General features: G+C 48.7%; 1 protein-coding gene across 1 annotated transcript in view; it reads right to left on the bottom strand.

Annotated features, from left to right (window-relative positions):
- Nucleotides 1-200: 200 nt before the first annotated feature.
- The window catches only part of CALB2 (calbindin 2), a 28882-nt gene continuing 17977 nt past the window's right edge, over nt 201-11105 (bottom strand). Inside the window, exons 4-11 of the mRNA XM_030298839.1 lie at nt 10916-10996; nt 7565-7621; nt 6906-6983; nt 6366-6421; nt 6013-6052; nt 5218-5271; nt 4554-4625; nt 201-896 (exon numbers count right to left, since the gene is read on the bottom strand). Coding sequence (XP_030154699.1) covers nt 780-896; nt 4554-4625; nt 5218-5271; nt 6013-6052; nt 6366-6421; nt 6906-6983; nt 7565-7621; nt 10916-10996 — 555 coding nt within the window. The 3' untranslated portion in view covers nt 201-779. The remainder of the gene's footprint in view (nt 897-4553; nt 4626-5217; nt 5272-6012; nt 6053-6365; nt 6422-6905; nt 6984-7564; nt 7622-10915; nt 10997-11105) is intronic.

The raw sequence follows: 11105 nt of genomic DNA, 5'->3' as shown, positions 1-11105 counted from the left end.
GCTGGTTGGAGGTACCCCTGCTGGGGGTGGGGGGCTACCTGGTCCCACTGTTGCCACACCCAGTTGGTGCCCCTACTAGAAGGAATGTGGATCCAATCTGTGGGATCCATCTCCAGGCTCTGCCCTGCACTGGCTCCCTCTTGGTCAGTAAGCGCTGCTAACTGTAGACAGAAGTCAACCACTTGACCAGAACTGGGTGAGCTTCCACACAGAACGCTTCCCTTTATTGTCTGTAAACTCTTCTTTGGTAAACAAGGAGACAAGGAACCCACAGAGAAAAGGAGCACGCTGAGTCAAGAGGACAAAGGGCCGGCACCCTCCACGAACAGGGACTTCGAGAAGACAGCTATGCCTTTAGCAAGGTGGTGGATGGAACTTGGGAGTTTGGGTGGGTGGTGGCATGGGAAGGAGGGGAGCAGAGCGGGAGGGAAGGGTCCACTCCGTGGGACACAGAAGCCTAAATCGTACAGCGGAGGAGCTCATGCATCGCAGCGGAGAGGGGCAGGGAAGCTCCGCCCATGCCCCGCCCACCTCCCATGCGGTTGGTGCCCTACTGCAGGCTGAGCAGTTTGCCGGGTCAGGTCAGGGGGAGGGTGGAGGGAGCTCCGGAAGGCCCGTCAGCAACCCTCCCTCCGTCTCTCCTTTTCTGTTCTGCGGGCTGGTGTGTGCAGGTTGCAGGGGCGGAGGAGGGGCGCTCACGATCTCTGGGTCCGGGTAGAAGTGGCAGGGCAGCCGGGGCAGGGTTTGGGGACGGTGGAGAAGCAGCCCCTGGCCCCCCTTTACATGGGGGGCTCGCTGCAGAGGACAATCTCCAGGTCCTTGCGGTAGAGCTTCCCCGCCTCAGCCAAGGACATGACGCTCTTTCTGTAGTTGGTGAGCTGTTGGATATTCATTTCCTAGGAGACAGAAGGAATGAGTAAGAGCCCCTCAGTGGACGGCCCCACCAGAACGTCTCACCTACTCACTCGCAAACACTTGGGCCACAGCCTTTCTCTTCAGCAAAGCATGGGCTTTGGAGTCAGAAAGCTCTGGTTCAACTCTCACTTGCTGCATTGCTTTGGGGAGAGTATTGAACCTTTCTGAGTCTCAGCTCAGCTGCCTCATCTGTAAGATGGGTACACGAACCACAGTGTCTGCCTCATTGAGGTGTTAGGATGGTTAGCGGAGGGAATGGGCGTGAACACATAGCACAGCACCTGACATAGAGCATGCACCCCCAAATCGGTAGCTATTGTGATGGCAGCCATTATCTCTGCATAATTTGAATCCGGTCCTTTACTTAACTAGGCCTCCAGTCCCTCGTCTGGGTCCTTGCATGTGAGGAAGAGAATGCTGGGAAAGTGCCCTGGTCTTGTCTGCAGGCCCCATGGACCATCCTTTTCTAAACCTCACCCATTTAAACAAGGAATTCTAACTCCTGCCTCCTCCAGCAGCAAAGCTCACCTCCTACTTCTTGTTCACTGGCTTCTGTGACCTTCAGGGCCCACTAAGACAGATGACCCACGGACATATGTCTATTGTCTCAGGTAAAATAGAGGCCAACATTAAACAGAACATTAATACCTGATATGCCTTGTGTTGAATACCTACTTTACAGTAATTGATTTGAACACAAATAACCATTAGGTCTGAAATATAGCAAGGTCATCCATGGCTTATACTATCTTTTTCTTTTCCTTTCTCCCTGGCTTAGACACACCCTCTCTCCTACTCCTCCCCCCCCCCCCACCTTTTTTTAATCTTGAAAATGTTGGCAGATTTTCTTTCTTTTCTTTTCTTTCTTTTTTTTTTTTTTTTAAATACCTCCCCTTTCAGGCTGACGGTCTTTATCCCTATTCAACTAATGAGAAACCTGAGTATAAAGACTAAGGTATTTGCTAAAGGGCTGGACCAACTCTACAGCGATAAATATCCTCAGTCTCCTGGGTTCCAAGGTCTATCTAATATTTACCTGGCTCACCTGTGCTCAGTCACCTCTTTTTTTGGTGCTCAAAGGTCAGTCTTTTGTCATTTGGTTTTCAGGACATCCCCTTATGTGACCGGTTCTTGGTTTTGTGCCACTACCCACCCCAAGGGCCCTTTGCGAGCGTCTCTAGCTTTGGGAAGCATCTTCCCTCAAGTTGTGAAGTCCGTGGAAATATTACCTAGTCATAATACTATCTACCATTCAAATTAGGAGCCAAGGAAGGAACCCCATATATCAACCTGGAGCTCGAGACCCCTCCTCCCCTCCCCCCTGCCCCACTGCCGATTCAATGTGGCATCAAGAATCTTAGCAGTGTGAAGGGACGGGCTGCACGGTTTCCAGGTCTAGAAGTTCTGCTTGGAGCCGAGGACGGCTTTAGCGAGCTGCAGTTGTCTCAGGAGTGGTGAGAAATACTGAGGTTGGGTCTCACCAGTCTGTTCCTCAGGAACATCAAACACGCATCTGCTCAGAAACCGTATCTCAGTCCTGCACCATCAAAAGGGAATGTGAGTCTGCCAGGTGGGTTCACAAGAACGGCCTCTCCCTTCCCAGCTCAGGTGCTGCTGTTTACGGTCCTGGGACTCTATGGACTCATCCTGTCTAGCCCCGGGGGCCACGTCTTGAGCTTTGTACAGGTAGCAGGCTCCCAGGTAAACAACTGTATTGATATCTTTGTTCTCTAACCTTCAGGGGTGCTTCCTAAACCCAACCCCTGACTCTGTTTTTGTTTCCCCACCTCAAGTGAACCTGTGCAGCCATCTCAGCTGTATTTTGTGGTAATTAAGAAAGAGCCTACTTAGGACACTTTCAAGATTTAATGCTTGGCCTCAGGGCTGATCACCCTCAGGTGTCCAGCAGGGCCCTATGGAGAATAATTATGCCTCATTAATACAATTACAGTTAAAGATATTTCCCATTAGGATGCCCAACATTCCTTGGACACATAAGGGTGCATAAATAATTTTCTTCTAGAATTTGATGCCAGGAAAAAGTCTGCCGAGTTCAAACACCTGGTGAATATATCCTTCTTCCTAAGTAGTATTTGTTTATAATTTATTTTCTGCTTCTTTCAAAAAGCACCTGAAGATAACAAAAACAAAATAAATATAGGGTGAAAGGAATGAAGAATGATATTTAGGACAAAGATGAAGAAGTCAGAAAGCAATTGGAAGGGGAGACAGACTCAGAGGCTGCGATGAATTTTTTTTCCCCCTGAAATCGAGCAGTAAATTTAGTTCTTGCCTGGCAGCAGAGGCAGTTAGACACCACAAGAAATTATAGAGTGTTCATCTAATTAAAGAAAACCGCAAAACTATTTGCTCAGAGAAAGGCATTTTCCTGGAGGTGAAGGAAAATGGCTACAAAAAGAGCTGCTGGATCCTGGTCCACCTGCCGCCCTGCCCCCTCCCTGCTCCCCAGGCACCTGGATGAGCCCGTGGAGGGCCACGTGGGGTCTGTCCCTGGCAGCAAAGTAATAGTTGTCCACCTTTTCTCTGAGCAACAAATGCTTCTGTGGCTCCTATGAGCCTCTTGCTCAGCCCCAGACTCTGCAGTTAATTGATTTGGAATATCTTCACCTCCCACTGGACCCTTCTATCTCAAATCTCTCCTTGTGCAAAAAGACTTTTCTGATGGCAATTTGGCTGACACTCCATGAGCTGTGCTAGTCAGGCTGCCAGTGCCCCATCATAGCATCATTCAAAACTGCCAACAGGTGGAAACAACCCAAGTGGCTGTTGACGGATGAGCAGAAAAAAAGATGGTATAGACACGCAATGGAGTATTACTCAGCCTTAAAAAGGAAGGAAATTCCAACACACGCTACAACATGGATGAACCTGGAGGACATTATGCTAAGTGAGGTAAGCCGATCATAGACAAATACTGCATGAGTCCATTTCTAGAATGCACCAAAAGAAGTAAAATTCGAGACAAAGTGGAATGGTGGGTGCCAGCGGGCAGTGGGGAGCAGGGACTGGGAGGGGAGGGAGGAGCAGAGAGCAGTTGTTTAATGAGGATGGAGTTTCAGTTTTCCAAGATGCCGAGAGCTCTGGGGGGTGCCTGGGTAGCTCAGTCGGTTAAGTGTCCAACTTCAGCTCAGGTCACGATCTCACAACTCTTGAGTTTGAGCCCCACGTCAGGCTCTGTGCTGACAGCTCAGAGCCTGGAGCCTGCTTCGGATTCTGTGTCTCCCCTCTCTCTGACCCTCCCCCACTCATGCTCTGTCTCTCTCTCTCTCTCTGTCAAAAATAAATAAACGTTAAAAAAAACTTTTAAAAAAGATGCAGAGAGCCCTGGGCATGGTGGTAGTGATGGTTGCCCAACAGTGTGGATTATTTAATAGTGCTGAATGGTTATGATGGTAAACTTTGTGTTAAGTCTATTTTACTACATTAAAAAAAAAAACATAAACCAACCAGCCAATCATCCAACCAGAAAAACAAAACAACAACCCCAAAACTGCCATTGCTTAGTTATGGGTGATCAGAAGAGCAAAATGCACCCCACATTCCTTTTCCACCCTCCCTGAGAAGCCTCTCTCCTGCCCCAGAACCACCTTCCTAGGCCTCCAGAATCCGTTGTTTACCTTCTTGTTTTTCTCATACAGGTCCTTCAGCAGGGCATCCAGCTCATTCTCATCAATGTAGCCACTCCCGTCCTGGTGATGGGGAGCAGAGGAGAGGCAGCACAGAGCTCTAGAACTCAGGCCCCGCCACCCCTGACCTTGCCTCCCCATTCCCCTAACTCTTCCCGGGAGCTTGCAGAGTCTAACCTTCCCTTTACTCTGTGCAGAAGGTGTTCACACCGTGTGGTGCCAGGATGACACCTAACTGCTGACTTTACCAGTCAAGGTAGGAACAGGACATTTTGGGGCAAATTTGCATTCTGGTGTTTTTCATTTGCATTGAAAATATAAATGAGGTTCAAGAAGCATTTAGCTAACTCCCTGCGATGTCAGGATGAATACAGGGGCTATCTGAAGTTTATCCCCCACCCTTCGGTTATGAGGGGGACTACAGGAGTCACACGGGTGGGGGCAGTAAAGGAAGGGCTGGTACGTGGTCAGGAGGCCTTCTCACTCCCAACTTCTTAGCAAAACAATCGGCTCCAGTGCACAATTATGACCTGGCACCAAGGGGGCAGTACTGAGCGCCTCCTGATTCCGAAGGACAGGGTTGAGCCATTTGGCCAGGGGCTCCCCTGTCGATGGGGCCCTCTGCTTTTCCGTCGCATGCTGTCCTCCCTCTTACCTTGTCGTAAAATGTGAAGATCGCATTGAACTCCTCAGAGGTCAGTTTCATGCCCTGTAAGGTCCAATGTATTAAAGAGAGAAGCAAAAGCCCTGGAGAGTGTGTGCGTGCTAGTGAGGGCATGTGTCTTTGTGCATGCATGTGTGTGCATGTGCATCAGTGAGTGCATTTGTGTGTGCACGTGTATGTGTGCATGGTATGCATGTGCACAAGTGAGTGAGCACGTGTCTGCATTTGCATGTGTATGTTTGCATGTGCACATGTGCATATGTGCACAAGTGAGCGAGCTCGTGTGTGTCTGTGCATGTGTATGTATGTGTGTGCGCGCATGTGTGCATGAGTGAACGAGCGCATGTGTGTGTTTGCACGTATATGTGGGTATGCACACATGTGCACATGTATGTGTGCATGCACACACGTGCGTGTGCACTTGTGCACAAGTGAGTGCACGTGTCTGCATGTATATGTGTATATGTGTACAAGTGAGTGCATTTGTCTGTGTGTGCACGTGTATGTGTGCATGTGAGTATGTGCATGAGTAAGCGAGCACGTGTCTGTGTGTGCACACGTATGTGCGTATGTGCATGAGTGAGCGAGTACATGTCTCACTGTGCACCTGTATGTGTGCATGCACACATGTGTATGTGTGCACGAGTGAGCAAGTGCATGTGTCTGAGTGTGCATGTATATATGTGCATGCACATGTGTGTGGAGGGTGGACAGGAAGGTGGCAGAGTGAAGCACACAGGGATGAGGGAAGGGAGGAAGTGAAGAAAAGCAGAGTGGTTCTTTTACCTGAAATTTAAGCAGGAAGTTTTCCTGTACAGGCAACAGTCTGGAAAGAAAGTGTTAGAGCAGAGCTTAGGAGACAGGGTAGAGGCAAGAACAACTTGCACATGGGGGGATGAAGAAGCAGTGCCTGTACTTCTGGAACCATCTGTGAGCACTCAGAAATTAGTGGCAAGTTCTAAAGAGAGGGAGGCAGACACACTGAGGTACTGACACTCTATCTAGCTTGGTCTTGAGCTTCAGGACCCCTGAACTGTCACTCTCCCTGCTGATTGGTCTTAGAGCCAGGGCGGGTGGCACAGGAATGGTCTGCACAGGTCCTGGTAAAAGTGATCGTGGGGGTGAGGTCAGGCACTTACCGGGACATCTCCGAGAGGCCCAATTTGCCATCCCCGTTCAGGTCAAACATCCGTAGCTGTTTAGGACAGACAGAGGTGCCTGGGTTATTTGCTTTGACCTCTCATGTGGGACCTTGACCTGCCATCCCCTTCTACTGGAGAGGAAGGAGGATGGGTGGGGTGGCCTCCTGCCTCTTCTGAGGTCACCTGGAGGTCAGGGACCAGCATGGTCTAAATTGATCACTGCTCCTCCCTCCCCTTCTCGGGGCAAGGGCCACAGAAACACAGCCAGCCAGCACCAAAGGCCCACCCTCCCCAAGCCCATCCTCTCCTGGAGCTGTGGAGGTTGTCATGGAAACAGATACTCCCAGTCTCCCACTAGCCCAGTGAGGATCTCAGAGAGAGGGTGTGTGGGGCCATGAACTAGCATCCCTTTTGCCAGTTGCCACTGGAGTCCCTTCACCTGGGCCTGGAGACTCAGCCTGAAAACCCAGAATCCCACTGGCTTGGGGCCCCAGTCCTATGCCCCTGGAGGGGTAAGGGACACTTCTGCCCACTTACTATGGTTTGGGTATATTCTTGGAGCTTGGGCTCATCATATGGCCGGTTTGCCTTCTTCAGCAGGTCAGACAGAAATCCCTAGAATACAAAAGGTCTCTTCAGAGCTCCTGACTCATTCAGTAGTTCTTCCCTCATAACTTGTTCAGTTAGTCAACGTTGTTTTCTGAGGTCTACCATTTGTATGGTTTCCATCCTTCATAATCCCCTAATTCCTAATGCTTGTGGAATGACCATGAAGGCCTGGAGGTAGCTCCTGGATGCAACTTCACCCCATAAGATAGGCTTCTCAGAGGGCCCAGGACACAGGGCTAAGCAGTGCCTGGGGATCACTAGTTCCAGAGGAATGTAGGGGTATATGTAGAAGTCAGAAGGCCAATCTGATAGGATTGCCTTGGAGGTGCCTGTCCTGGGCACTGACGTGCAAAGGAGTGTAGTCGGGTTGAACTCCGTGGCCCTGCAGCTCCATGTTACTGATTTCACATGGCTGTCCTGAACATGTTCACCAATTCAGAGCCAGGCTTAAGTGTTCCTAGGCAGAACACGAACCCATGTTCGTCACCCAACGTCTCCTCCCTCCCCAGGTTCCTTACACCTACCACCAACTGTGGCCTCAGTCCCTTTCTCCACGCCTTCCATGCCCTCCCCCAGGCCCATCCTACCTTGAGCTCGTTGGCTTCAATGTAGCCACTTCTGTCTGTGTCATACTTCCGCCAAGCCTGCAATGGGAATGCCAACCCAGTTGCAAAGACCTGTCAGTATCTATAAGCCTCCTTCCAATTTCCTTTAATGGACTGGGCTGGGTCTTGATGTTCAAGAATATTACAGTGGGATGGGGGCATGGAGATGGGCTAGCCCAGTCCCTTTCAAGTCACAGAAGAAATGGGGGAAAAGTGTCATGGCCAAGGTCACATAGAGAAGGAAAAAAAAAAAAATGCTCGGACAAGGTCTCCCTACTCTATCTGGCTACAAGCCTGGGTCTCTTTTTGGATAATTTTGTAACTAGGGTTATGTTTTGTTTTGTTTTTTTGAATGGTTTATGGTTTTCTAAGGTGCTAACCAAGCAACTTCTAGCACTAACATCTGACGGATCCAATTTTTGCTGTGGGTATATAGCGTGTCCTTTCACTGCTCTCAAATCTTCTCATTCTCTGGGTGGGGGACCTCACTGTACCCCCATCATGGTGCACATGGCAGCCATGTCTGCATGAGAGCAAGACTGTAGTACAGTCCGCTTGTTTGGAGTATCCCAAGGCCACTCCCCATCTGTGTGATAAAAAAGCATTCCTTTTTCTGTTTTTAAGGAAACCACCCCTCTCCCTGCTCAATCCAGAGAACCCGTTTCCCCAAATCTTTGATCTATGTTGGTGCCTGATCATATTTCTTATATTTTCTTTCCAGTGGTCTTGCCTTGGCTTTTCCTCTCTTCTCCCTCAGCTCCAGACTGCACACTGGACATCAGTGACACTTGATTTTATGAGAGTCAGCAAGCACAAATTATTTTGCCAAATTTGGATCTCCTGCCTCCCTTCCCTTTCCCATGCCATCTCTCCCTTTTATTGCCAGGAGTGTGAGTTTATGGATATCCCAGGATCTTTCTTCCATACCAGCAAACAAGGCTGTGTAATTCTCCTGGTATAGTTGTGGATCAGGATATCTGGCAGTTTTCTTTTTATCCTGATTTTTTAAAAAGTTATGAGACACAAGCAAATCTCAACAAAAGGGCAGCCTTATATCAGAGACAACTTGGATAGATGGTATCTGACTGTGGAGTGTCTTTTCTCTGGGGGGAAAAATGCTCTGGTTCCATCAAAATATTCTTTCTCATGCCCAGAAAGCCTGCCTTTGAGAAAGTACTAAGAAATATGTGCAGGTTTACAAGTATGACTTCACCATCCACCTGCATATACTTAGTACGTTAGAATTTAGTTCATCTGAGTCTTGACTGGGAAAAAAGGCAGACACCCCCTAAGTTGCCTAAAAGGAGGGTAACCTGAAGGGACCCTAGTCCTCACTCAGAGCAAAGCATCACTTTGCTTTTCGCTCTTTTTTGGAGAGATCCTCCCACTGGGTCTGACCTCCCTCCCTCCCTGGATCCTCCCCTACCCCCACGCTCTCCACCCCCATGCTCTCGGCTCACTTCTCTCCCCACCAGTACTTTGTGCTCGTCCATCAGTGAGTGGGCCATTCTCTTCCCATTCAAGGAAAAGAGTTCAAGAGACCTGGGCTTTGTGAAATCTCAAAGAAATCCTGAGGCATCACTAAAATTAGAAATTACAATGTTGTGCTTAGCAGTGGGACAGAACTATCTGACAGCACAAGGCTTTCAGAGCGGCAGAGGGACCAATTCATGTTTCCAGCTGATAAAAATGGAGCAAATGAACAACCCAGGGGGGTGGTACTGTGGGATGGTGGGGTCTCAGGAAACTTGGTGGGGGTGTTGGCTCAGCAGTTATACTGTGGATTAAAGGATGAAGACAGATAAGAATATGGAATTATGTCAGCTACACAGAGAGAAGCCACTAATGATTTTGACACACAGAGACAGAGACAGAGAAAGATATTTTTTGCTTCTCTTTAAGCATTTTAAGCAAGCTATCGTCATCCCCATTTTCCAGATCAGAGGTAGAATAGAAGCCAGTCTTTGGCTGCCTTCCTATCAGAGAAGGAGCCATCAGGCATAACTCTCCCTTTCCTACACAGCAAAATCGACACCCACAAAAGCAGCATTCTTACACGTATATGCAGACTCCTCACCCCCACCCCCATAGGCAAGAGAAGGGACTAAGAACAAAATCCAGAGTGTCAATTACTAGCTATGGAATCTTGCCATCTTGAAAACAAACAAAAAAAAAAACTGGAGAAAATCCTTTAAAGCACCATACAGTGAAATCCATATCTGATGCTTAGGCAAGGTGCCACTTAAAAAATGACTTTTCTGCCCTTAGAATCGGTTATTTCCAACCAACTCTTTATCCATGAGGGGAACTCAATGCCATGTGGGGTTCTGGGCAGTAAGTCACGGAGAGGGGATTACCGGTGTCTGGAAAGGGATTTAACACGAGGAATGGCAACTCGAGTCAAGCTGAAGGCCAGTCATTATCATAGCAGGCAGTGTGTGTGGGGTATGGGTTGAGTTTCACTGTGAGGGACACATACATTGAATGGCTAGGGTGCAGAGTCCCAGAAAAATACCAAGAAATAATTGGTAGTTTTTCAGGTATCAGGATTAGTAATATATCTAGTTGAGCCATATGGAATTTGGAATTTTTGTAAATCAAAAATGGTCAAATAGCAACAATTTCACATGGTTCAATCATTTGAATATTACTCAAAAGACACGTGAGTAAGGATGTTCTATTTCACATGAAGATTTCAAAGAATTTCTGTTGCCAAGATCTATTTTAAAGGGCGGGGGGCAGTGAAGTGCAGACTACAGTTAAAAATCAGGACTGGAAGATACCACAAGCTGGAATTCTCCCTGGGTTTTTCCATCTTCAGGATGGCACATAAATCCATGCTCCCCACGCATGCTCTTTAGAACCCTGACTTCAAGGGACACTAATGTTACTGAGAACAAATCATGTGAGATCTTGGAGCCAAATAATGTGAAACAGGCCTCTTCACTGCAGGATTTCTCAGAGACCATAAGATGCAAATGTCTATGACCAATTCCCAAAGGGGAGATAAGTGTGTACATGGCATTTCCCAAAGGTACTTGACCCACACTTAATTCTCACCATACTCTCCACACTTTGACGTGCACATATCATTTGGGGATTTTGTTAAAATGTAGTTTCTGATTCAGTGGGCCGGGGACTCTGCATTGCTCACAAGCACCCAGGGGATGGTGATGCTGATGTCGCTGGTCCACGGACCCCACTTGGTGAGTAGGGCTCGGAGGGCTTTACCATCTCCCAAGGGACCATTCCCTGGCATCTGGGTGGGCCTGGCTCTGAACATGGGAGAAAGGCAGAAGAGTGTGCAGGGAAAAGGCAGCGCCTTGGCCTCACCTCCATAAACTCGGTGCTGGAGCCCACGTGCTGCCTGAAGCACAGAAGGAAGTTCTCCTCCGTCGGTAGGATCTGCGCCAGCTGTGGGGGCCAGAGAGCAACAGAGACATTACGGAGGGCCCTGCCAGGAGAGTGGGCGAGTAGCCTTTCCTGTGGGGAGGATGGTGAAATGGCCAGTGGCAAGGCAGCG

Source organism: Lynx canadensis, chromosome E2, assembly GCF_007474595.2.
Source record: "Lynx canadensis isolate LIC74 chromosome E2, mLynCan4.pri.v2, whole genome shotgun sequence".
NCBI classification, from domain to species: Eukaryota; Metazoa; Chordata; class Mammalia; order Carnivora; family Felidae; genus Lynx; species Lynx canadensis.
This window is presented reverse-complemented; position numbering and strand designations above follow the sequence as displayed.